The sequence below is a fragment of the Epinephelus lanceolatus genome, chromosome 10, assembly GCF_041903045.1.
Source record: "Epinephelus lanceolatus isolate andai-2023 chromosome 10, ASM4190304v1, whole genome shotgun sequence".
Taxonomy (NCBI): domain Eukaryota; kingdom Metazoa; phylum Chordata; class Actinopteri; order Perciformes; family Serranidae; genus Epinephelus; species Epinephelus lanceolatus.
The window spans coordinates 10025249-10053139 of record NC_135743.1 but is presented as its reverse complement, the minus strand read 5'-3'; the positions used below and the strand labels follow the sequence as shown (position 1 = coordinate 10053139).

The window sequence follows — 27891 nt, the reverse complement described above, 5'->3', positions numbered from 1 at the left end:
AGACACAAATTGACCAAACAAGACACACAGTTATCTCAAAGAGACACAAAATGACCTCAAATAGACACAAAACAACACAAAAAGGGCACAAAATGACCTCATAGTGACACAAAGGTACCTCAGAAAGACACAAAATGACTACAAAGAGACAGTAACCAACCAAGAAGGCACACAATTTCCGCAGAGACACAAAGTTACCTTACATAGAATTATCTCAAAGAGATATAGAACAACCACAAGGAAATACAAAATGACTACAAAGAAACACAAGACCATCACAAAGTCTGCCTGTCTTGCTCCTGAGTACTAGAGGTGGTGGGGCCTTTTGTATATCTGTGCTCAGAGGCCCATTGTCACCTAAAAGAGAGGCTAAATGACTACAAAGTGACACAAAACAGCCAAAAAAGCCACAGTATTATGTCAAAGAATGACAAAGTTACTTAATGAGACACAAAATGACCTCAAAGAGACACAAAACAACTAAAAAGGCCTAAGAGTGACACAAAGTTACCTTAATAAGACACAAAATTACCCCAAAGAGACACAAAAGGACTACAAAGAGACACAAAACAACCAAAAAAGCCACAATGGTACATCAAAGGACAAAGTTACTTAATAATACACAAAATGACCTCAAAGAGACACAAAACAACTAAAAAGGCCTCAGAGTGACACAAAGTTACCTTAATAAGACACAAAATTACCCCAAAGAGACACAAAAGGACTACAAAGAGACACAAAACAACCAGAAGAGCCACACTGTAACATCAGAGAAGGACAAAGTTACCTTAATAAGACACAAAATTACCCCAAAGAGACACAAAAGGACTACAAAGAGACACAAAACAACCAGAAGAGCCACACTGTAACATCAAAGAAGGACAAAGTTACTTCATAAGACACAAAATTACCTCAGAGAGACACAAATGTACCTTAATAAGACGTAAATTTCCCTCCAAGCACAGCAAAGGCCACAGAACAACCACATCAATCAATTCAATCAGTTTTATTTATAAAGCCCAATATCACAAATCACAATTTGCCTCACAGGGCTTTACAGCATACGACATCCCTCTGTCCTTTGGACCCTCACAGCGGATAAGGAAAAACTCCCCAAAAAAAACTTTAACGGGGGAAAAAAATGGTAGAAACCTCAGGAAGAGCAACTGAGGAGGGATCCCTCTTCCAGGACGGACAGACATGCAATAGATGTTGTACAGAACAGATCAGCATAATAAATTAACAGTAATCCGTATGACACAATGAGACAGAAAGCGAGAGAGAGAGAGAGACAGAGAGAGAGAGACAGAGAGAGATGCAGGACAGACGGTAATGACAGTAGCTTACAACAACATTAATGAAAGTAATAACATTATAATTATAGTTCTGGCTACTGCGATACAATATGTTGAAAGTATGTATGGCAGTATACATATGTGACACTAATCATATGTGTATAATAACAGTAGAAGTATGACTAATGATGGCAGCAGCAGGAGGCATCTGGCAGGACCAGGCAGCAGCACAACCACACACATCACACTATCCAGGCACAGCTGTAATATGAGTTAATCTGAGAGACAGTGGAGCACAAAGGCTCCGGAGAAGAAGCCGAGTTAGTGACATCCAGAATGGCCGAGTTAGCAAGATGCAGTAATAGGATACGAGAGAGAGAGAGAGAGAGAGAGAGAAGGAGAGAAGGTGCCCAGTGTATTATAGGGGGGTCCTCCAGCAGACTAGGCCTAAGTCAGCCTAACTAGGGGCTGGTACAGGGCAAGCCTGAGCCGGCCCTAACTATAAGTTTTATCAAAGAGGAAAGTCTTAAGTCTAGTCTTAAATGTGGAGACGGTGTCTGCCTCCCGGACCGTAACAGGAAGATGATTCCACAGGAGAGGAGCCTGATAGCTGAAGGCTCTGGCTCCTGATCTACTTTTGGAGACTTTAGGGACCACGAGTAACCCTGCGTTCTCAGAGCGCAGTGTTCTGGTGGGATAATATGGCACTATGAGCTCTCTAAGATATGACGGAGCTTGACCATTTAGAGCTTTATAAGTTAACAGTAGGATTTTAAATTCAATTCTGGATTTTACAGGGAGCCAGTGCAGAGAAGCTAAAACAGGAGAAATATGATCTCGTTTCTTAGTTCCTGTTAGTACATGTGCTGCTGCATTCTGAATTAGCTGGAGAGTTTTTAAGAACGTACTAGAGCTACCTGATAATAGAGAGTTACAGTAATCCAGCCTTGAGGTAACAAAAGCATGGACCAATTTTTATGCATCTTTTTGGGTCAGGATAGGCCTAATTTTCGCAATATTACGCAGATGAAAAAATGCAGTCCGTGAGGTTTGTTTTAAATGAGAATTAAAAGACAAATCTTGATCAAATGTTACTCCGAGGTTTCTTACAGTAGTGCTAGAGGCCAGAGCAATGCCATCTAGAGAAACTATGTCATCAGATAAAGAGTCTCTGAGTTGTTTGGGGCCAAGAACAATAACTTCAGTTTTGTCCGAATTTAACATCAGGAAATTGGTGCTCATCCAGGTTTTTATGTCTTTAAGGCAGTTATGGAGTTTAGTTAATTGATTATTTTCTTCTGGCTTCATAGATAAATACAACTGTGTATCATCTGCATAACAATGGAAATTTATAGAGTGAATTCTAATGATGTTACCTAAAGGAAGCAGTAAATAGGACTGGTCCGAGCATAGAACCTTGCGGAACTCCAAAACAAACTTTAGTACATAAGGATGATTCATTATGAATGTGAACAAACTGAAAATGATCAGATAAATAAGATTTAAACCAGCTTAGTGCAGAACCTTTTAGGCCAATTAAGTGTTCCAGTCTCTGTAGCAGAATTTGATGGTCAATAGTGTCAAACGCCGCACTAAGATCTAATAAAACAAGTACTGAGACGAGTCCTTTGTCTGAAGCAATCAGAAGGTCATTTGTAATTTTAACTAGTGCTGTCTCAGTGCTATGATGCACTCTAAATCCTGACTGAAATTCCTCAAATAAATCCATCCATCCATCCATTTTTGTAACCACTTATCCCTGTAAGGGTCATGGGGGGGCTGGAGCCTATCCCAGCTGACATTGGGAGAGAGGCAGGGTACACACTGGACAGCTCACCAGACTATCACAGGGCTGACACATAGAGACAGACAACCATTCACACCTACGGACAATTTAGAGTCACCAATTAACCTACATGTCTTTGGACTGTGGGAGGAAGCTGGAGTACCTGGAGAAAACCCACGCTGACACGAGCAGAAAATGCAAACTCCACACAGAAGGGCTCCCTCCTGGAATCGAACCAGGAACCCTCTTGCTGTGAGGCAGTGCTAACCACCACACCACTGTGCCAGCAGAGCAACCACAAGGAAACACAAACTGACTACAAAGAGATATGAGACCACCACAAAGTCTGCCTGTCTTGCTCCTGAGTGGTAGAGGTGGTGGGGCCTTTTGTATATATGTGCCCAGGGGCCCACTGTCTTATGATTCACCCATGATTTTGTGTCTCTTTGCACTTCCTTTGCATCTCTTTGTGTCTCTTTGTGGTAATTATGAGTCTCTTCGTGGTTGGTAGTCTGAGTGACATTTTGCAGATGGAGGCCAGGCCCTGTGCCCAGCTGGCCTGTTCAGTAATCCATCCATGTTTGACAGTGCAGCTCAAAAAGTCCAGCTTAGTTTCTTTGACAAATAAAATTTAAAAGCAACATCTATGTCTAGTGTTTTAAAACTAATATTAGAATCTAAGATATGGATCCTGAAATGTTGGATGTACCTGCATCAGATAGAAAGACGTGCCTTATTTATTATTATCTAGATAAAGAACTCTGCATTCAAGGTATCATAGAGTGAAAGTGAATAATGATACACAGTCTAAACTGTAATTTTGTACATTATGCTGGACAGTTTTTGGTATTTCCCACAATTTACTACTTGGCAGGACAGGAAAGTCCCTGAAACAGCTCACAGCCTTTAATGAGTCCGTGTTTAAACGCATCATAAATGAGATTTCACTGCTGGTTTTAAACACTGTTTTCATGTTGTGGTGCTCAGAGACGCATCATAAAATGAGATTTCGCTGCTGGTTTTACACACTGTTTTCATGTTGTGGCGCTCAGAGAGGAACTTTTTATTTTATCACATCAGACATGGATAACACAGACCAGCTGATATCTTGTGTTTGATAAAAAAAAGGGCCATTATATTAGTTCAGCTCTTGTTTTCTGTCTCTTATCAGGCAGTCCACTAATTTCCCATAAAACTGACAGCTGGTTTGGTTTCAGTGTTATTAAATTTGCAGCAGGAAGGGAAAAAACATTTGTACCATATCTCCCACAGCCCTTCAGAGAGGCCTGTGCACTCATTCACTCCATGCATCATCAGTCTGGCAGAGTTTAGCCAACATTAATTGGGCCAGTTAATTATCACAGCTTAGTCGGAGGAAAAAGAGATATCATGTTTGAAAAGGTTGCATAGCCCTGACCTTTTCTGTCACACGGAGATGCTACTGTACATCTAAAAATAAGGAAAAAAGATGTCTCAGAAGTTTTTCTGCATCTTTGCCTCTTCGTATGTTGAAGTCTCCAGATTTTTTAGACCTCATTATGGAGTTCCTGTTAGGTTATGAACCTCTGATGCAGCTCAGCATTTGATGTGGAAGAAATATGGTTTCATACTTTGACTCATACAACTATATGTGTTTGATAGAGAGTTTAATTAACAGACATTAATTGTAGGTTTAATGGTGTGTTATTGTGATTGATTTGAATCACAGATGAGGTGGTAAATCTTACTAATCTGGTATTCTTAATTACTTGAATCCTTTGGACCTGTATCACAGCAGACATTTTGTCTTGTCATACCTGGAAAAGCTAATGTTACTAATATCAAGAACAATGGCTCTGTGCTGTGAGTGGTCTTTTACCTGTGCGATTTTGGGCAACATAATAGGGGTTTGGTATGAGGTCAGATAGATGTATCAAAAGGGCATAGTCTTGGCTACCAAGGGCGTACGTTTAGTTTCAACATTGGGGGGACACATATTAAGTGGGAGGCCTGGTTAATTTATAGACCTTTTTCCTGTTAGTGAACAGTATGACATTTGTTGGTGGGCGGGGCTTAGCTGGAGGCGAAACTATGCTCCACAGACATTAGCTAGTGCTAGCTAGCAAGTTCTGTTGGGTTGTTTTAGACAATAGAGGAAGATGATGTGAGTGGTGCATTCAGGAATATGCATTCCAAGTGCCGGAGTGCACTCTGGGACAAACTGGAGTTATCCAGAGCACCGAGCGGAGTGAATGTGTGATTAACTTATCTGTTTGTTGCTCTATAAAGAAACTAGTCCATACCCATTGGTAGCTTTGTCACCTTCTACCTATGCCAATCCTCAATGCCTATGTGCAGTTTCACATAAATTGACCACATCAGTGAGTAGAGAAACGTGAGACAGACAGAATGACTGACTGACAGTTTCCATGATTATGTACAGCATACCATACCATGACTTAGTCATACCAAAAATTAGAAAAAAAACAACAACATTCAGCCACAGGGGGAGCCACAGCGATCGGTCGCATTTTAACTATTTTTAAGCATTTTTCTATTGTTATAGCGCCACCCAGTTGCCAATTAGAGTTAAATTTCTCCAGTCACCTTGAGGCGTCCTGTTCTACATATCAACCAAGTTTAGTAAAAATCAATATGGCGGTTAGGCCTAGATAAGAAATGAGCTCTCTAGCGCCCCCATTTTGTTTGATGGGGTCAATAATGGAGGGGTCCCCTCAGATTATGTGTGGTCATATGCCTACAAAGTTGCGTGGTGATCAGTGAAACCCTTGAGATGTTATACACCTTTATGTGATGAGCCACGCCCTCTGCAATATTCATTGCCTTATAGAAGCTCAGTTTTAGTAAGTTTTCCAACTTTTGCCAAGAGGGAACTTTAGATATTGGTCCCTAGATTATGTTCACCCGGTTTCATGCAGATCGCTCAAACTTCCTAGGAACTTCCTAGTGTTTTTCAAAAAATTCAAAATGGCAGAAAATCTATATAACCGGAAGTTATGGGTTCTGGCAAATTTGTTCCTCATGCGGAGAGGCATGTCTGTGCAAAGTTTCATGTCTCTACGACATACGGGGCATGAGATATGCCCATTCAAAGTTTGCAATTTCAATCAGTTGCTATAGTGCCCCCCTTTGGCCAATTGATGTAATATTGTTTCATTCGCATCCTCCCATGACCCTCTACCACTGTGCCAAATTTCATATGGATTAACCAAGTCAGTGAGGAGAAAAACGTGGAACAGACACACAGACAGAGTTTTCGTCATTATAGAGTAAAAAAGATATAAAGCACCGTCTCTTCGACCAACAGGGCTCTCATTTTAGTGTAGAGCATCAGACTGAAATGTCAGGTCACTCACTCTCCTGAGGCCTGTACTACGAAGTAGGATTTGGAGTTAGCGAGCTAACTTCAGGGCTAACTCTGGGTTTTCAGTACTACAAAGCTGGTTCTCTTTTTAGCGGGATAAATCACCATGGTAACTAATGCAGAACAGCCTGTCAGCATCCCGACCTCTGACCATTCAGATCACTGAGGACAGGAGTATCCACAGAGTCTCAGGTAAAAAAAAAAACAGTAACCTTTAAACCTTATGAAGTTAGAGGTCAGTGTAGTAAAATCATTTCAGGGCTCTATTTTTAATGGTTTTAAAACAGAGCTTCTAACAAACACAGATCGTTTCCACACTAAACACATGATTTTAGCGGGATTTTAACACAAAGCTATTTTTACCCTCTGATTCATCACTGCAGCTCAAAATAACTTTAGACACCTGTGTCATGAGGACTAGAAAAACACTGCTAATTGGCTCCCGTTATTAAATGCAACATTTAGATCAGATAGACCTCTTCAGTGATTAATGGGGCTACTTTTCCACCCTTTACTTCAGCAGCAGAAACAGTCTGATGTTACTCTAAAGTGTTTTATGTGACATATTCAGAGTAGTTTCATCATCATCCAACTAAAGAGCAAAAAATACTCTATACTAATGTCACTTATAGCCTGGTGACACCTACATGTAAAGAGTACTGTTTACACCCAACACCATTGACATTTTACTGTCTCGTACTTGCAGACACTTTCAGTGCCGTTTCATCACCTATCATATGAAGTACTTCATTTATGGTTCTGATGATGTCACTCGTAATTAACAGCCCTGCTTCTTTCACATGAACGCGCTCGTGGCTGGACAGGAAAACCTAGAGTTGACTGAACTCATTGATGACCAGCTTTGTAGTACCGGTTATCCACACGGACAATGTGACCGGTCAAGCCAGCTGAACTGGCTTCGTAGTACAGGCCTCAGGACCATGAGTGTTACTTGAACACGTAAACATTGACCAACGGGAACAGACTGGCCGACCCGTATGCTCTCACTCAGTGGATGGATGATGTCACAGGAAGCTTTGTGGTTGGTTACTATGCCAATCTTACAAAGGAGGACGACACTTGATCGGTTTCCTCCATTTTGTTTTGCTATCAAAGCGAACGTTAGCTAATGTGCTAAAAGTTAGCATTGTGGAGAAATCCAATATTCCTCTTAATCCCTCCCCAGTTTCTGGCAGTGGTGGCTGGTATGCGATAACATTCAGGTTTTGAGCCATGACTCCTTCTATTCTGGGTCCCAGTAACACAACAAGACAACATTTTAAGACTCCCGTGTAGCCTACAGTCCTACGTCATCATGACGTTGGCCCTAAAAGGGTCTATGTCCACAAATTTATGGTGGATCAGTCTTTATATGTGAAGGAAAACACAAAATTCAGGCAGGTAAAGAATGCTTTGGGTATCTATAGCTAATTTCCCCCTTCACGACAACTGTACAGGGGTTGACTTTTTATGTAACTCGCCTGTTTACATGTTATAAAGGCTTAAAGTTATGCATAATTAAGGGTGCGGCCTCACAGAGTGACCCCAGAGGGAAATTTTGCTGCTCACAATGGATCTTTTCTTTTTCCCATCAGAAATAAATCAGCTTCTTATTTGGAGATGATTAAATTTTGATCTGTTTCTCGTAAACCCCATCATAAGACACAAAGAACACAGTAGGTCTCCATAAATCATTTATTTCTTAACCATTACAATCAGTCTCATCATTAATCATCACTCGGAGCACAAACACACAGCAGTGACAGCAACACTCACAGTGACACCAACCAACCAACAGTCATGTGTTATTTACATTTACACACGGCATGATGTGTCTGTGGTACTCAAATTCTGTGCATTGATTGTACATATGTCATGTTACAGGTAACATGGTGTTGGTGTTTTACTTTTGACCTATGTTCAATAGTCGGCAGGGAGTCTTAAAAGGATTCATGTTGGTCTCCAGCTACATTCATTCACATATATGAATCATTATTTGAATACATCATGCCATCATGCAGCTTGTAAGACTTGTAAATCAGTCATTTTCAAAGTGGCATCACATAAGCCAGGACCACACACGGTTGCCGTGTCGCCCCGCCTGTCGTCGAGCTCTCGAGCACAGGGTTGTGGGTCACCTGTCACCCACCCTGAGGCTCCTGAAGGATCTTGTGGTCAGATGTTCCTGCAGCATGGCTTATTCTCCTCCGTCTCTTCTGCTCTGTTGTTCAAGGACACAGCGCTGATCGAGCCTCGAACCACTTCCTTACTGCTCACCTTCCTGTGAATCTCTGTGGCAGAAAAATAATATACATTACATTAAGGGAGAGTGGGGCGATTTAAGCCTGTGGGAATGTTAAGCCCACCCCCTCCTTTCTGGGAAAATGGAAAAACGTTCATGGGAAAATGGTGAGCACATTTAAGTTCAAGGTGTTACGCTAAAGTGTGTGGGTAAAATTTAGGGGGATTTGGTGCTGTCTAGCAGTGAATTGCAGATTGAAACCAGTTAAAACTAAACTCCCAGTTAGAATTCCTTCAGTGTTCATTGTTCAGGAGGTTTTTACCAGGAGCCAAATTATCTGCAGAGGTGTCTTCCTCTCCTCTCTTTTTTACTGGTGATTTAAACCAGTAAAACACAGAATGAACCAGTTAACATTACAAATGAGTGTATCTTCGACGCAGTTCGGCTCATCAGAGATGGGCCGCTAGACTAGCCCCTGCTAATGTGTGCTCACCTTTTATCTCCGATATCTTAAGATCCAAACATTCAGGAGATTTTTACCATGAGCCGAATTATCCACAGAGGTCTCCTCCTCTCCAGAAGAAAAAGAACCAGTGATTTAAACCAGTAAAGGGGAACCCAGCTAGGGGAAGGCAATGACTTATAATGATCGTTAACGTATTATTTAACTGTAATTCTGCGTTGTATTCTTACATTTTATCCCCAAAATAATGTGGCATTTTGAATTTTGGGACCAAAACCCATCATGACATGCTGCTATAAACAGAGGACAGACAGGGCTTCAACTCCAACAAAGCAGTGAGAGTGGGAAGTCGGTACATCAGGTGGCAAGCTCGACAGGATGACTTTAAATAAGGGAAACTCAACTTCCTTTGCTGGGGGGCTAGTTTTGCAAAATGACAGTGGGTCAGTTAATAAAAAACATTAATAATTAATATAAGTAATTAGTCTGGACCTTTGTCGGGGGATCTGGGTAATCCTCTCTCAGATTTTTTTTTGAATAAACAAGCTCTATTTTGATGCTTTTACCTAATTTAGATTCAAATGTGAAGAAATTTATTGTCATTGTGAATTAGAAAATGGTCCACCCTATTGTGGGTCAGATTTGGCCCACGGGCTACAAGTTGAGCATCACGACTGTAAAGCATACATGGATATGAAACAACCAGGAGAGGTAAAAAGAACAGGGTATAAGATTTACCCCCATGTGGCTCAACTTATCCTATCCCTAGGCTTAATTTACCCTTCATCGGGGGCAAGTTAAGCCAAGAGACCACGTTACTTTGGAAAGTCATATTTTGTGACACTACATTCTCACTCCAACCTCGTCACATATTGACATTTGGTCATGGACGTTCCACGTCCCCATACAACGTGAAAGGTTTGGTGTGTTGGTTGTTGACGTTCTGGGACACCGTGTCAAGTTCTGCCTGTTACATGCATTGTCTTCTTTCAAAAAAAATTACCGTTTACATTCAGTCTCTTTCAAAATAAAAGCACTACGTCAGTACAACACCACAAGCACCCTTCCCTCCCACCCCAGTCGGACTTTTGTCGCCTTAACGCCACCGGGCAACGTTAAACTATAACGGCAACCAGCTGTGACATTAAAAGGCGCCTTTTTCGTTGGTTTCTGATGCCGCAAGTCACTGCCCAAGCGCTGGATTCAGACGACTTCGGAGTGAGACTGGGCTCTTTGTAAACTATTAATTCTAGATCCAAAGTGATTCTTCCCAGGGGGGTGCCACATCCTGAAATATATGTACATATTTCAGCTGGAGACATTACTGTCATGCTCTCACTTTAAAGACCCCTCAAGTAAAACCTCACTCAACTCATCCTGCTCTCCTCTGTGCTAGAATAAAAAGAAGCTGCAGTGTTTCCAGACTTTGAGAGGAAAAAGTAGCACAAGTGCAAATAATGCACACATTTTGATTAGAAAAAAACAGCAACACTTCAAACAAAAAAATATGTAAAGTTGTTCGTTTCCAACCAAAAACCAACCAGAGGTGTTTCCTCCCAAAGCAGTCAATCAAACAGCTGCAGCGGGACCACCAAAGGTCACGTTGAGCCCGACCTTTTCCAACCCTCGACTTTCCTCAAACCTCCATGAGCTCTGAAGAGAGGGAGGTCTGCCTGTGTGAGGTTAACTTCAGGGTCACAGGGTGGAGCCGTATCTCAGCATGTTAATGGGTGAATGTGTGTGTCCACATCATTCATGTGTCTTCGGTGGAGGGAAGACAGGGAGGGAGAGACATGCGAGGGAGCAAACTGGCAGAAACCCACATGCAGACAGAAAGAGCTGGGGCTGGGGGATGCTGTACGGCAGCCAAACATGCCACCCACACAGTTCATAAACTGTGACAACCTTATTGTTAAAAAGAATATGCTTCTCTTTGTATCTCTGCAGATTTGGATGTGAACAACAGATTTACATAACAGCTTCTAACAAAGTGGGAAAAAGTGAAATACATTAAAATTAATTACCTGCTAGGACGTTGTTGAAAGCTGCATCCACATTCGTCGACTCAAGGGCAGACGTCTCCAGAAACAAAAGGCCATGCTTTTCTAGATGATACGAATAAGCTGTGTTAGTTATTTTATGCATGTGTCACTTAAAGCTGCATATTCCAAATCACATCATATTTTTTTGGTGTGAGTTTCCGAGAGTTTGAGATGTCAGCCATAGAGATGTCTGCCTTCTCTCCAGTATAATGGAACTAGATGGCACTCAGCTTGTGGTGCTCATGGTGCCAAAAAATACACTTGAAAAACCCAACATCAATGTCTCTTTCCAGAAATCACTACCTGGTTACTCAAGATAATGCACACACCTTGTTGTGAGCAGTTTCATGCAGGAACTATTTCCTCTCTACCGAACACCTGCCAATGGTATCACTGCACCGAAAGAAGTGTGCATCTACTGCTAGCTCACCTAGCACACCTAGTTACAGCTCAGCTGAGGACGCCATTAACGTTTACATCTCACAATGCCATGAGAACAAGCCTCGTCCATGAGTAGATGCACACTTCCTTCTGCGGGTGATATAGTTATGCTGGAAGAAAATAGTTCCTACATGAAACTGCTCACAACAAGGTCTGTGGATTATTGTGGGTAACCGGGTCATGATTTCTGGAAAGAGACATTGTTGTTGAGTTTCTAAAATGTATCTTTTGGTGCTTTGAGCACCACGAGTGCCATCTAGTTAAATTATATTTGAGAGAAGGCTGATATCTCCAACATTCAGCAACTCACATCAAAACAAGCCAGACTGATAAATAGCACTACAGGTAAGAGTTAAAAATAGAAAATGAATGAATGACATGACATGAGACACATCGACAGTTTGGTCAGCAGCTAAATTAAATTCTCTATAATCATCATATATCTAGTTTCCATTCACTTATTAAAAACACCGACTGCAATGAATTTTCTGTACAGAGTTAACACTTTGTACCTGCGTAGTCTTTTGCCTCCTCTGTGGGCACGGATCTCTCTGACTCCAGGTCAGTCTTGTTGCCCACCAGCATGACCACAATGTGGGGGTCAGCGTGGTCGTACAGCTCCTTCAGCCAGCGCTCCACGCTCTCATAGGTTAGGTGTTTGGTGATGTCATAGACCAGCAGGGCTCCAACTGCACCTCTGTAATACCTGTTGGGAGGAGATTGACTTTATGGTGACATTTAGGTATCTTTTTATGAACTTGTTAGCACGCAGTTGCTTATTTACACATTTAAAAATTACAGAGCAACATTATCATCATTTGGTGCAACCCAATTGCCAGGAAAATCTTAAGCATTATACGTTTATACGTTGAAACTTGTTTCAACAACATTAATGTGTGGTTGGGTTTAGGTGCAAAAAGTACTTCATTTTGGTAAAGAAAAAATCATGTTTTGGCTTAAAATACCCAATTTTGGGGGCACGATCCCAGCAGGAGAAGCAGCAATATGTCTGTAAAACACAACCGTTTTTTGTGCCACTATTCCAGCAGGAAAAGTCGCAATGTCTTGGTAACAAACATCTGGTTTTCGTGCCTAATAAGCAGCTGGAAAAACAGCAATGACTCGCTAAATCACAACTGGTTTATATACTACATCACTCTGATAGGATACATATGAAAATGTAATGTATTCTTGGCTTGCAGAAATGTACAGTGCCAACGTTTTCTTCTGGTGACTGGACTGTTGGTGTCATGTTTTTGGTCACCTGATGAATTTAAGCCCAAATATTTAGCGTCCTTTTAGCTCTGTTTTGATCATCACCAACTCCAGAGGGAAATATCTGGCTCTTCAGCTGATAAACGCTCCACTATGTTCACCAGCTGGATGCTAACTGTAGCTGTGTGCCATTTGGTGCTGGGCAGCTAGCATAAAGTGTTTTATTTTAGCGGCCAAAGATGACACTATGAGAGCAGTGAGAGCTCCACAGAGCTGATAGACCTGCAGAGCTGGGTGACATTCTCTGAGGGTTCATCACTGAGAGTAACCCCCTTTCACAGAACACACTGGATCCATTGTTAATACAAAAATAGTGATTAAGCATTGTCCTATCTTCACAGAGAATAAGCAGTGTCTCCTGCTGTCAAGTGAAAAAAAAATGTAATGACTGACGATTGCTCTGAAGTCATGAACCAATCAATGCTTCCTTCACAGTTCCATCTCTGCTCCCCTCTTCCAGCAATATAATTAATTCCGCTTTAATTGGTTTTAGCTGCTTGTTACAGCACAAATGAGAAATTCCATGGGACTGAGAATTTGCGTACTGGAATAAGTCGGCAAGTAATTACTCAGAAAGCCAAGCCATCAGAAAAGAGCTAATCCAGCGGTGTAGCATATCCTCAGATTTTTCCATGTCTTAAAAATAAAATTGACATGGTTCTATTGTTTTAAAACCAGTTTCCACACTGCTAATCCTTCTAGTTTAATTAAAAAAAATGAATCAGGAGCACCCTCAGAAAGAAGAGAGACCTGCTGAGGGCTGAGTGCTCAAACAAAGGTCTCTACTCTAACCAGTTGGATTTTGGGACCCGAGTGTGTCAACTGGGTTGAAGTTGCAGTTGTCGGGTTCATCCCACAGGCCGTGAGACTTCTGACTCTTGAGCTCATCACTTGTCATTCTACCATTATAGTTTTATTTTACCATTATATTGTCACTTTTCCTCAAGAGTGTAGGTTTTTTTTCTGCATCTATTCATGGTGGAAACATCATGGTACGTCCTGCTTCGATCATACATAGCTGCGTCTTCTTCTTTTTGTTTTATCGCAGATTGCAACCATCACTTTTGGGGTCGCAAACTGCTACCAACTAGAACCAGAACATGAAGAAGCCTCTTGGATGAGAGATGAAACGTCTTCAAGGAACTCAAGCAACTCCTACGATATAGCACTTAAGAGTTCTACCAACTACTTTACTGGAGTACTAAACAAATACTAACACTATTAAAATGTTTACGTTTCACCTGTTACCAGATATTTTGCCCATTCTTGGGCAATTTTTTAACACATTCCCATCCTAACTCGTCAAATACCGCCATTTTGTCAGTGGATCTACATGTCTAAATATGACTAATAAGCCCTTTTTAGATAGGAATTGTGCAAATTTGCAGCAAAGCCCAATCAGTCTTTTTTCAGCATTGGCAGTATAAAAACAAAATCGGGGAGTGCAGCAAAATGCCGCCTACCTACTTTTGTTTATACAGAATGCTCCTTTTTCGGGGGAATGGGGGGCATGAGCAAGCAACAAAATGTGTAGCTCAGCGTGTGACGTAAACAGTGACGTGGGAGGGAAGCTGCGGCTGGTCAGGCGGCGATTCTCTCGAAAATCGGCCTGTTCTTCACCATCTCCGTCATCTGACGGTTAATGGCCTCTTCGTTTGCGAGGACAAGGAGGGCGCGCAATTCCTTGTCTCCCCAGTTGCTCATCTTTACAGTGTCTGTCAGGTTTGCGTTTCCCTCTTGCTACTAGCTGCTCGCTAATTCCTGCTATCAGCTGTTTCCTGTTTATCCACCGCCAGTGGGTCGCACGTGCGGCGTCATCAACAGCCCCTACCGTTGTGGAAGGGCGTCTCGGTCTGTTTAAACTAAAAGAGTTCCACCTATACGACTACCCGGAAAATTGGAAAATTGGGCACCTCGGATCAACTTATCATTCCGCATCTGTGTGTCTAAATGCTCGCAGCTGGCTGGCAAAAAGGCCCAACATTCGCAAAAATCTGGCAGTGTAAAAGGGGCTACAGTCACCCTCCTGTGTTTGTTTTGGACATTCAGGGATAGCGTGTCAATTTACGCTTGTTACATACAGTGTCTTTTCAAAATACACCTCTGTTTTCACAGGAAATGTACAGTTTCTGCTTGTTAAATGCATGCAGTCTTTTCAAAATAAACTTACAATGTTGGTAAAACCCTGTTTTTAGGATTATTTTCATAGGTTTATGCAACAAAAGTCCGTGGTTAGGCTCACAAAAAAAAGAAAAACCCATCATGGTTTGGTTTAAACTTCACATGGGAAACAAACAGCAGGCTCCCAGGTGAAAGTCCGGAGTTGGTTTGACCCATCCACCACCCTTCCTTCCTTCCCTATATGGACTTTCTCGCTCTTTAGATTATGGTAGTTGCCAGGGGCGTTACAAGCTGCCACCACCCATGAAGTGTACCTCTGTGCATCCCGGTCTGACACCCACGTCCACTGACAAAAGCGGTGGTATTTGTTAAGTTTGGAGTAACAACAGGTTGCAATTTTAAAATAATTGATTTAAACAGTGCTCCTTTTGTCTGTATTTCTTGTTTGCTCACTGTACCAGACTTTTCACATTATTTTTAGATATTTATAATATTTATAATTCATCTCAACATCTTCCAATTGAGGACAGGTGAGATTTGGCCCTTTCTATTGAGACTGTAACACTAAAATATGAATCAAACTTTAACCAGGTCAAGCAAAAGGCCCTGAGAAAGAGCATCCACGAGGTTTGGGGCAAATAATCCTGTATTCACTGTAGTCTATTTAAAGATAGTGTTGCTACCAATAGGTCTTTTCATGTACATTATGTGCACTAAAGCTAATACACAACTTGGTTCAGTGCCATGTGAAGTTGCAACACATTACACTAAGCAGGGTCCCCAAACCAAATCTGCTTAGGGCCCCCAAAAGTCTAGGGTCGGCCCTGCAGAGGGCATTGTTACTTCTAGGCTTCGAGTTGCATTCTAGCAGTTGGTCAAAATAATTAAAGGTCCTCTGCTACTTTCATGTTGTTATTGGCAGGGACAGATGCACATGTTATAAATTTTAAGGGGGATGTGTATATATAACCTCTGTATATATATATATTACTTCTCATCACACACTAAGTGCCTGTTAACATTCAGTTTATTTCCAGTATGGTTTAAATTCATGTTACTTTATTTTATGTTTACATTCTGGCCCTCTATTTTATCTTTCAGATTTTGCTTTTACTTCCGTGATTTTATTGTTTTTTAAATAGATATTTAATGAGTGTTGTTAGAGGGTGCCTGAGGCCTAAGATTTTCATTGCTTCTCTGTGACTGTTGCACATATGGTTAGAATAAAGAGATTGAACTTGGAGCTGACGGGAGATGAGAATGTGCTGATTGTTTTTCAGCTAATGTGGGAGGAAACTGTAAGATGCCTGTCCTTGCTTGTGTTTTGGCTGATAACAGCACCACCTCAATATGCCGACATACAGGTTGCTCAACTGGCAACAAAGCAAGCATGAAGTGTTGATTTGAAAAAATAAACTGCCTTTAATTTCAGTGAGCCTGTTTGAGAAGAAGTGCAGCTTTCAAAACGGTGCATGTGTTCGTTCGTTTAAGTTACTTCAGCACACATAGGGCAGGCTCTTTATGAACAAACACTTTTATTAGTCACAAAGAAATGAAGCAATATGAACCATCATCTTTAGCCACTAATTGAGACTTTTAGGCTTAGTTACTCAGTGTTGCACTGACAACTGTTTCCAATAAAACACCAAGAAGTTGTGCAAAGATAGACTGTTAGATTTACCAATAATGTCTGTTCCTGTTGTTTGACGTTGTGCTGCTACTTGCTACTTAAAGAATAGTTTAACATTTTGGATAATATGCTTATTTACCTCCTTCAGACAGAACCAGACTCGCTGTTTCCCCCCGTTTCCAGTCTTTATGTTACGCTGAGCTAACTGACTGTTAGCTGTAGCTTCATATTAAGTGTACAGACATGAGACATGTATCAATCTTGTCATCCAACCTTCAGCAGGAAAACAGAAAAGCGTATTTCTCTGAATGTGTGCATATTCTTCTAATGCATTAAAGTTACTTAAATTATTTTCCATGAGGTATTTTCTCTTTACTTGTTGATCAAACACAGCCACAATTGCAATCCTTGTGTAATACGAAGAGATGTCACTTTCTTTACTCACAGTAAAACCATTAAGTAAGACAACCGCAATAGATGTTGCAATTTAAATCAAAGGCTCTCTGGCTCTTACATGCCCAAATACCTTAATAGGGCTAAAATGGACAAGGTCAGAACCGCCTCTGCCTTTGGGTTGGTGTAGGTAGACAATCAGTAGGTGAACTGAAAGCAGTTCAGACAGTTTAACATAAAATAGGTGGACTAAAATGTAATATTTTATATTAGAATAACTGCAGGAATGTCTTGAAAATCTGTCATAAAGCAATGCAACAAAACAAAACAGATGTGCCCAAACAAAATAAACATATATTCCATCAGTGTGTGTGTGTGAGAATCTATATAGTGATGGATGTTGCACTCACGCAGAAGTGATGGCCCGGTATCGCTCCAGCCCAGCTGTGTCCCAGATCTGGGCCTTGATGGTGAAGCCGCTGAGCTGCACTGTCCGTGTGCTGAACTCAACCCCGATGGTTGTGCGACTGTCATGGTTGAACTCGTTTTTGGTGAAGCGGGACAGCAGGTTGCTCTTTCCTACTCCAGATTCTCCTATTAGAACCACTGCGGAGGACACAAACACAAGTATTTTAATTGGAGTTAATTTTTTAAAGTGAGCCAGCTGTTGCAAAAACTAAACCCAGTACATCTTGGATAAAGGAGACAAGACTCACATTCACAGAGCCTAATATGAGCCAATCCTGTGCGTCCACCTCATCCTTTACAGCCCTTCTTGACAGAGGCTTTTAGTCTAGGTGTGTCTTTCTTGGTTGCCCCATATAACCTCATTCTTAGCTGTGTAAGACTGGGGGTAATTACACCACCGGGGATATGAGATCCTAAACAGCTCCACACCCTCATGGTAAATGAGTTAATTGTTTTAACTGAAGCATGCAGAGCAAATAATGCAGCAAGAGGACAAGTTGAGTAAAATACTGGGGAAGAATGTGGGTTGGTCCATAACCATGGGCGGATTATGAGACAATGGGTCCCTGGGCACAGATATGCACAAGGCCCCACCACCTCTCCTACACAGGAACAAGACACAGGCTTTGTGTTGCTTTCTTTGTGGTTGTCAGCATTTTGTCAGCAGGTCATTTTGTGTCTCTTAGGAGTATTTTTGTCTCTTTCTTTGGTTGTTTTGTTTTTCTTTGAAGTCGTATTGTGTCTCTTTGACGTAAAAGTATGTCTTTTTTGTTCGCTTTGCATCTTTTTGTAGTCGTTTTGTGTCTCTTTGAGGTCATTTTGTGTCTCTTAGGAGTATATTTGTCTCTTTCTTTGGTTGTTTTGTTTTTCTTTGAAGTCACATTGTGTCTCTTTGACGTAAAAGTATGTCTTTTTTGTTCGCTTTGCATCTTTTTGTAGTCGTTTTGTGTCTCTTTGAGGTCATTTTGTGTCTCTTAGGAGTATATTCGTCTCTTTCTTTGGTTGTTTTGTTTTTGTTATGTGTCTCTTTGAGGTAAATGTGACTTTTGTTCATTCTGTGTCTCTTTGTAGTTGTTTTGTGGCTCTTTGAGGTATATGTCTGTTTTTTTTTTAAAAAAAAAATGTTCAGTGTCTTCTTGTGGTTGTTTTGTTTTTCTTTGAAGTCGTTTAGTGTCTCTTTGAGGTAAACGTATGTCTTTTTGTCCGTTTTGTGTCTCTGTAGTTGTTTTGTGGCTCTTTGAGGTCATTCTGTGTCTCTTTGAGGTATGTGTGTGTTTTTTTGTTTGTTTTATGTATCTTTGTAGTTTCTTTGCATCTCTTTGTAGTTGTTTTGTGTCTCTTTGAGGTCATTTTGTGTCTCTTAGGAGTTTATTTGTCTCTTTCTTTGGTTGTTTTGTTTTTCTTTAAGTCATTTTGTGTCTCTTTGACATAAATGTATGTCTTTTTGTTTGTTTTGTGTCTCTTTGTAGTTTATTTGTATCTTCTTATAGTCATTTTGTGTCTCTTAGGAGTATATTTGTCTCTTTCTTTAGTTGTTTTGTTTTTCTTTGAAGTTGTTTTGTGTCTCTTTGAGGTAAATGTATGACTTTTTAGTTCATTTTGTGTCTCTGTAGTTTATTTGCACCCCCTTGTAGTCATTTTGTGTCTCTTAGGAGTATATTTGTCTCTTTTTCTTTGTTTTGTGCCTTGAGTATTTGAGGTATACGTGTTGTTTTTTTTGTTTGTTTTTTGTCAAATTGGGCCTTTGACACTTTGGGCCCCGTGGCCTGTGCCCGGTGGGCCTGTTCAGTACTCCATCCATGCCAAGAGAATACACCAGATTACTGATTAGCACTGAGGATCTTGTGGAGCCTCTGTAGGCGATCCCAGCATGCACTGGTGAGATGCCAATTCTAAAATACACTTATGGTTTTGTTTATTTTATATTTATTTAGACAGCGAGGCGTGACGGTGTCAAGTAAAGGAAGCAAAGCACAGGCAGGAGTGAAACCCATAGGGCCAAAAATGTAGCTGCAGAGGTGGAGGACTTCACAGTTGGCATTTTGAAGATTTCCTTTTAGTTTTCTTTCCTGCATTTGTCTGCAATTTCCCCAAAATTGGCTCAGAGCATGGTTTAAATTTATCACTGATGCTGTGCAGCACAAAGATCACTCATGCCTCACTCATGGTCTGCGTTACTGATGTTTAGGAAATCTATTTTAACAAAACGGAAGGACACATTTACTGTAATTTGTATTTCTTTTTCCACATTTGTCAACTTTCCTAGAGGGGGAGGACACACTTCCCCCTCTAAAGCCTTTGGGGCAAAAATCTCTCACAAGTGAACCTTTGTTTCAGGAAATAAAACAGTCTCCTACAGTGTAAGGTGATTCCAAATCAAGTGGAACAAGTTGAGCTGCCACCTCCTTTTATCTTGGTCAGGAGAACCTTCCTACTGAGCAAACAGGACGGGAAACAACTCAGACACCCCCTCTGTACATTTCAGTGACTAATGTTTGGGTTTCAGTTGTTAGTGGTTGACTCAGAGAGAAAAGAAGGCTTGGCTTAATTGGCGCAGATAGGAAAATATGACCACACTGTGAAAACACAGTGGCGCTGGGATCTAGGACTGGATAAGGCAGAGTCACAGCCTAATGCCGAGGCGTGTGAGCTTGGGAACACAGATAATTCTTGTGACATTTCAGCAGCCATTAAATATAGAGTAAGGGTGTGATGAGGGTTAAAAGAATAGTTTGATATTTTGAGAACTATCTGTTTTCCTGCCAAGAGTTAGATGAGAATGTTGATATTACTCTATGTCTGTAAGCTACAAGTTTAGCTTAGCTTAGCATAAAGATTGGAAGTAGAGGAAGACAGCTAGCCCGTTGCTGTTCGAAGATAAAGACAAAAGCTCCATCCACCAACAAAAGTAATTAATTAACACATCTTTTAAAAGGGGCTCTATTTGAAATTCAGAGGGTATGAGTTGTCTGTACACAATTCTCAACATGGAGGTGGCAGCTAACAGCTAATAGCGCTAACTCCATAACAAAACAAAACAACTGCAACAGTACTGACAGAGCTCAGCACCAGAGCCATCCCGATATCAATGGTAACTGCCGTATGAGATTCAAAATTCAGAACGTATGAGTTGTCTGTACACAGTTCTCAACATGGTGGTGGCTAGCAAATAACTCCATAAACAGAGCAAAACAACTGCAACAGTGCTGACAGAGTTAAGCACTGGAAGCATGGGAGCTGTGCAGAGTGGCGGCAATGAGCTAGCCAGTAGGATACACACATGCACTAACATGCACACACGGGCAGACCAGCTAACCACAACACACCCCAGAGAAGCAACATAATCTCACCCTACACGTCACATTTTGCAGCATCGGCAGAAGCCACAGACGTTGTTAAGACGACAATGAGGGCAGCTTTTTGCGCTGTATCTTGATGTAGAAGGGGTTGGCGGTAAGAAGGTTGGTGGTTATGTTTAGGCAACAAAACTACTTGGTTGTGGTAAGAAAAAGATGGCGAATGTGGCCAAAAAACATCTGACTTTGAGCGACACAAATGCAGCCAGAAAAGCAGCGACATGTTGCCAAAAAAAGACGAGTGGCACAAATGATCTCAGAAAAGCTGCAGCGTGTCACTTAAAAACACCCGGAGTGCCACAAACACCGCAACCAATGTTGTTTGTTGGTCTCGAACGCCACTCATCTGGGTCAAAGTTGTTGCTCTGAGCGTCAAAAAATGACTTGGACGGTTTTATGCAGGAGTTGGTGGAAAGCCCGGCGCATCCCACACAGACGTTAAACGGATGCCAGGGCCACTGCCCAAGTGGTAGGCCTATATTTTGACACCCTGGGAGTGGAACCAGGCTGGAGGAGCTCAGATTACAACACACACAGAGGCAGAGTGACTTCATCCTCTGCTCAGGACGCCATTACTCCACTTTTTACATAGCAAACAGTGGTTTGCTGCTGTATTGCACGACATGATTTTGCCAAGTGGGACATGCTCCTGGATCAACATCCCACATTGCAATCCAGGACCGACACTGCAATCAACCAATCACAGCCCTCTGACATCATCAGTGTGCTGCTCCTGTGGTTCTATCAAAATTCCTTTATTAAGTATATACAATTGGTTACTGAAAACAATCTCACCACAAGATCCACCATAATCTTTAACAGCTTTCAATCATGTTACGTGATCTTTATCTGCAGGTGGAGTTTGCCTGTTCGCTCTTTATTTGCTGTTGAAGATAATGTGGTAAAGTGCCAGAACAGTTACTAAATGAACGCTGTGGTGAGACTGTTTTCTTAACTTCTTTCTTTTCCAAGGCTGAGATCGAACCTCAATCTTTAAAAACAAGTCACTGAAATGAACAACTCTTTTTGACAACCAGGTAAAGCCAGAACAGCCAAACCAGAAAACCAGGTAAACCAGAACAGCTACTAAAGGGACCTTGCTGTGAGATTGTTTCCCCAACGTCTGTTTCCAAAGCCAAGACTGAACTTCAACTCACAAACCATTTACTCATTGTTCACCAGTAACTCAACCACAAATTTGAATAAAGCTGGCGAGCACCTGCTGACTCCCATAAAGGCACGAGCACAAATGACTCTGCCCCAGTTCTTGATTTACAGTATGTTTAACCTAAAGTCTAAAGTCATGCCCAAGAAATGTTTTACAAGCTGCTCTACTTTTGCTAGTTTTAGGTAATTGTTCACTGTGCTGCTTTTTCTTCCACTGGGTGAGGTGAGACGGCCTGTTCTCCCCCTCTTCTCCTCCACTACTCAGTAACTTCTTATGCAAACAATGCCCCTGGTTTCTATGGCGATGACAGGACAAGAGGCCTTCAAGCCTGGTTTGTTGATTTGGAGGAAGAACTCGATGTGATGCAGTGAGGATTAAATTTTCCTTTTGTTTGTTTTCATGACCCTCAGGACTGGAAATGTAACTTCTGTGCTGTACACAGAAATCCTGGTGGAGACCTAAAATGACTTATGAGTATATCTGACGGAGCAAAGTTTAATTCTGACAAGCTCCATATTCATTTATGTCCAATATTTAATATTTAAACACATTATAGTTTGCAAAATGAGCATTATTGTACATGAGCATATGTTTCTTAGTTTGTAAGTTAACTTTAGGTACTTGGTTACTTAATTTAATGTAATTTCACAGAGTTGATGAATGAAAACCCAGCAGAAATGCTTTGCCTAGAATGAACTCATTGCTGCAGCATTCCCGCTACCATGACTACTGTCACTTTACCTTTATGTACTTTTACTTACTGTTTTTCACCTGCTTACATCTCTGTACATCTTTGATCATCTTGTTACAAGGCAATGCTCTGTTGGGAAACCTTGGGTCTTGGCGTTTCTGTGGATGCCACCTGAGACACTCCACCAACCCAAACACCTGCATTTACATAACATTAGGAAAAAATCTACTTATTGTGTTAGTCCGACTGAAATCGTCCTAAACCGAATTTCTAAAAGTCGGACTAACACACTCAGATAATGCGATTGGGAGTCAAATTACTCCTACATGTATACAGTCAATCGAACTCAAACTGGCCGAGGTGATCGGCGCATGCTCCAGTGTCCGCCCCGAGCTTTGACCCAGATGTCAAAAGCATTAAATGCTTAACAGAAGAAGAAGCCGGTAACAACATGGTAAAAATCTACATCCAGAGCCTTGTATGTGTCTTGCTGTGTCTCCTCGTGCAGAGCTGTAAAGTTGTCCACCATGGTACCAGTTAGCCACTAGCTAACCGCAGATAACTAGTCTGTCAATTGGTCTGGTCAACTGGAAAAAGGTCCAATACTAACAAGCTGAATGGGGGCATTTCACCACCTATGGTAGCGGAGTAGGACATGCTTTAGTCAATAAACTGATTCCCCTCCCTTGCTTGTATACTGGGACAAGGACAGTAGTACAACCAAATGACCTAGCCGAGCTATAACCGTAGTTTGACTTAACTGTGCATGTAAATGTACTGACTGTTGCAGATCAAGTGTCCCCCTTAATGGCAACGGCACTCCCTGATGGTAGTGCCCCCCAAAGCAGGACCAAGCACTATGCTACACCGCAAAAACTACTCAGATATGTCCCGAGGAACGTGACAAAGAGCTCAAGGCGTCAACCTGGCCTCCAAATTCCCCAGATCCTGATCTGATTGAGCATTTCTGGGATATGCTGGTACCCTAGGGGTACCCCTGATCCATAGCAGGGCCTCCTTGAATCGGACTGACCTGCCAAGGCATGGACACAGGACCTCTGGGAGGTGTCCTGTGGTGTCTGGGATCAGGGCGTTGGCAGAGGATCCTTTGCGTCTTGTAGTTTGAGAGGTGGGGTACCAGCATGTCCCACAGATGCTCGATCAGATTGGGATTTAGGGAATTTGAAGGCCGGGTCGACACCTTGAGCTATTTGTCACATTCCTCGGGCCATTCCTAAGCAGTTTTTGCAGCATGACATGGCACACTGTCCTGCTGGGGGGCCACTGCCATTGGGGAATGCCACTGCCATAGGGGGGTGCACTTTATCTGCAATGGTGTTTAGGTGGTTCTGGCACGGCAAGTAGCATCCTCATGAATGCCAGGACCCAAGGTTTCCAAGAACAATGCATTGTAACAAGATGATCAATGTTGCCAACTTCATCTGTCACTGGTTTGAATGTTTTGGCTGACTGATGTATATATACTTAATATACACTGTAATTACTGTACAGCTGTCTACCACAAATACATATGATTTGATTTTATATTCTATATATGTTATATTTAATGTCTAAATTTTAACATCTGCCCTACTTTATGTCTTCAATCCTCTTTTTTCACTTGCATGTTTTTCTTTTAATTCATATTTATTGAACATTGTTGGAGGGTTGAACAACTCCTTCTCTGTAATGGCGCATATGACAACAAATAACAAGACTCTTCTCCCACAGTGTGTCCATGTACAGTGTGTGTAGGGTTGACAGCGTGCAGGCTTACATTCCAAGCAGCTCTATAGAATCAGCATAATCAGAATCAGAATCATTTTACTGATTAGTTTCTCTCAGTTATCAGTGAATCGCTAGGTGGAATGAAAACCCCCTCATACCTTCGAGATACTACAGCACCCACTACTTACTGTAAGAGCACTGCAGCAGCAGAGTGAGTTTATTCAGAGATAACAATCAGTTTGTTCGCCCATTCACAATTCACCGGCGAGAAGAGGGATCCCTCATCTGTTGCCTCCCCTGAGGTTTGTTCCTGTTTGTTCGCCCATTAAAGCAACAGCTCAATATTTTTGTAAATAAGCTTAGTTGCTTTCTGGCCAAGAGTTAGATGAGAAGATCAATACCACTCTCATGTACAGTAAGTGTGAAGCTACAGCCATCAGGCAGATAGCTTAGCTTAGCATAAAGACTGGAATTAAGGGGAAACAGGAAGTAGTGAGGTGAAACAGTCCTGCATATAAACCTCCAAAAAACCACAACTTCATTTTCATTTTTACACTTCAGTCTTTGCACAGATTAAACAAATGAGGTATAATGTGTTAATGTGTGAGCAGGTGCTGTAGGTGAATTCTGTGACCTCTAGACAGAGCCTGGCTAGCTGTTCCCCTTTGTTTCTAGGCTTTATGCTATGCTAAGCTAAGCTAAGTGGCTGCTGGCTATAGATTTGTATTTACTGTACAGACATAGGAGTATCAATCTGTTCATCTTTCTCTCAGCGAGACAGCAAACAAGCGTATTCCCCAGAATGTTGAAATATTCACTTTTACATTTTCATTCTACCCTCACTTGTGAACGGGGGTAGAAGCTTTCGAATCTTTTGAAGCGAAGCGAAGGCGAAGCTTTGGATTTACTGGTCCATCTACGTCCCAACCCTCCCCTAAGGTCATGAGCTCTGGGTAGTGACTGAAAGAATGAGATCGCAGATACAAGCAGCTGAAATGAGTTTCCTCCGTGGGGTGTCTGGGCTCAGCCTTAGAGAAAGGGAAGGAGCTCGGACATCCGGAGGGAGCTCGAAGTAAAGCCGCTGCTCCTTTGCATTGAAGGGGGTCAGTTGAGGTGGTTCGGGCATCTGATCAGGATGTCTCCTAGGCGCCTCCTGTTAGAGGTGTTCAGGGCACGTCCCACAGGGAGACCCAGTACACACCGGAGGGATTACATATCTCATCTGGCCTAGGAACACCTCAGGGTCCCCCAGGAGGACCTTTCTTCTGAACTACACCCACCAACTTTATCACTGTGTAGAAGCAAGTGTGCATCTACTGCTAACTCACCTAGCACCACTGAGCTAGCTAATGTTACAGCTCAACTGAGGAGGAGGGCATCTGTGTTTACCTTTCACGCTGTCACAAGCACGAGCCTCTCATCTGTGAGTAAATGCACGCTTCCCTATGTGCCGTGATAGTTTGTGGGTGTAGTTTGGTAGAAAGAAAATAGTTCCTGCATGAAACTACTCACAACAAGGTGTGTGGATTATTTTTAGTAACTGGGTCATGATTTCTGGAAAGAGACATTGCTGTTGAGTTGTTTTTAATGTTTTTTTTTGGCGCTTTGAGCACCACAAGCTGAGTGCCACCTAGTTCCATTATACTGGAAAGAAGGCAGACATCTCTACAGCCGCTATCGTCAACACTCGGCAACTCACACCAAAACAATCTACCCTAATGTACAGCACTACAGGTACAAGGAAAAATATGCAGTTTTGATTTTGGGGTGAACTATCCCTTTAACTATTATGGCCCCAAAGCCCATAAAAGGCAAATCTATTACTGAATGTGTGATTTGTGAACTCATTAATACAGTAAGTGATGCTTTCAGATGGACACAGTTACTCTGGCTTCACCATTCACCTGCAGTGCCTTTTATCAACCCGGCACTTTGCACCCCAAATGTCACATCACATGCACCTGAACCGAGTCACCTCTCTGAATGCCTTTCACTCCTCGGGAACATCTGCTAGGAGCCATCTGGTACCTTAACTAGCTGCGTTTAAGAAATGATTACTGTGTCATGTAGTAGGCAGAGTGCAGGATGAAGAGACTGAGTGGCACAAGCTGGTACTTTTCAAAGAACAGAGCAGAGAACCGATAAGTCCAGCGCAGATGCACTGACAGTACTTCCAACAATCACTGTATTTAGGAGAAGGACTGTGAGTGATGCACTTTGTCTTTTGGCGCTGACACAGGGCTTTAAACCAGACACTTGCTTACCATGTTGTTCTGCGTGGCATGCAACAGATAAGCAGGAATTAAAGTACACATCCTGGTTTCATCAATACCCTGTACTATGCATGCTTATTGCTTACTCACTCAGGCACAATATACTGGACTACTTATGGTTATTACCTTTGTAATGATGCAGCTCACCTGAAGTGTTTTTAAACTTGCAAAACAGCAACATACATTATTAACCTACACAGATGACTGAACTGTAGACACCCATACACATAAGATCAGACTATCTAAGCTGCGTATTACTGTGTAGTGTGTATTATAGTAGGCTGTGTATTACTGTGAATATATTGCATTCTGTTGCTGCACAACACAGTCCTGTTCCTTTAAGTTAATGATAAACAAGGAAGTATAATGTGAAGGACAAAGGACCATTTCAGAGTCATCTCTTCACACACTGTAGAGATGCACCTGAGGATTAGATCAAGTAAACAGAACATGCACTCACCCTTAAAGACAAAGTTGTAGGCCTCATCTGACCCCATATTCTGTCCATTCAGTGTTGCCGCCCCTCAGTTTACTGCCGTCTCCAGCACTCACAGCCTGATTACAGGATGTAAGACGACACTGACTCACACCACAGAGCCCGCCTGCCCCCTCAGATCCTCAGGCTTCAGGAAATAAAATGGCTGCAAGATATGTTTTGACACATGAATGCCAGTCGCCAGCTCTCTGCCCTTCGCTACCCTTCCCTATCTGAGTTAATAGAAAGCTGGCTTGTTTGAACAGGGCATGCTGAGTGTATCCAAGTTGCTCTGCAGCAGTAGGCGGGGCTTGTGTCAGGGAGTGGTGGGGCAGCTGTGGAGGTGTGTCTTGGAAACAGAGTCAGTGTAAGGCAGGTTGGACAGGTGGAGCGACTAGCAGGTGAGGCTGAGAGGGGCTGTCAGGCGCCTCCTGCTGGACCAATCACATTACTGCAGCCAGGAAGCAGGAAGTGAGTCTTGTTTCATCACTACAAGGGAAAAACACCCTGGAACAGATGTTTCATTGTATTTCTGTACAGGAAACTTTATATTTTTTTGATTTTTATCAGTCTCTGGGCCATGAATACACTTTAGTAATATATTAATAGGACTTTTAAAACTCTGTCATGGTTAAAATGAAGAAAAATATCTTTCACTTTATAACTTGGTGCCTCCATGT

At 41.9% G+C, this 27891-nt stretch overlaps 1 protein-coding gene across 1 annotated transcript; it reads right to left on the bottom strand.

The window, feature by feature from the left end:
• Positions 1-8126: 8126 nt before the first annotated feature.
• On the bottom strand, positions 8127-27421 carry rab25b (RAB25, member RAS oncogene family b). Its single transcript, XM_033639956.2, has 5 exons — positions 27197-27421; positions 17463-17658; positions 12146-12339; positions 11175-11255; positions 8127-8736 (listed from the first exon to the last, which is right to left on the bottom strand). The coding sequence occupies exons 1-5, from the start codon at positions 27231-27233 to the stop codon at positions 8621-8623; spliced, it is 624 nt and encodes a 207-aa protein (XP_033495847.1). The 5' UTR covers positions 27234-27421; the 3' UTR covers positions 8127-8620.
• Between the last annotated feature and the right edge of the window lie 470 nt (positions 27422-27891).

What these genes read in the sequence shown, in the direction of transcription:
- rab25b (XM_033639956.2), bottom strand. Translation starts at nt 27,233, where the DNA reads ATGGGGTCAGATGAGGCCTACAACTTTGTCTTTAAGG. An exon ending in CTACAACTTTGTCTTTAAGG is followed by an intron (nt 17,659 to 27,196) that starts GTGAGTGCATGT and finishes TGTCCTCCGCAG; the next exon opens with TGGTTCTAATAGGAGAATCT. An exon ending in TTTCAACAACGTCCTAGCAG is followed by an intron (nt 8,737 to 11,174) that starts GTAATTAATTTT and finishes TTTCTGCCACAG; the next exon opens with AGATTCACAGGAAGGTGAGC.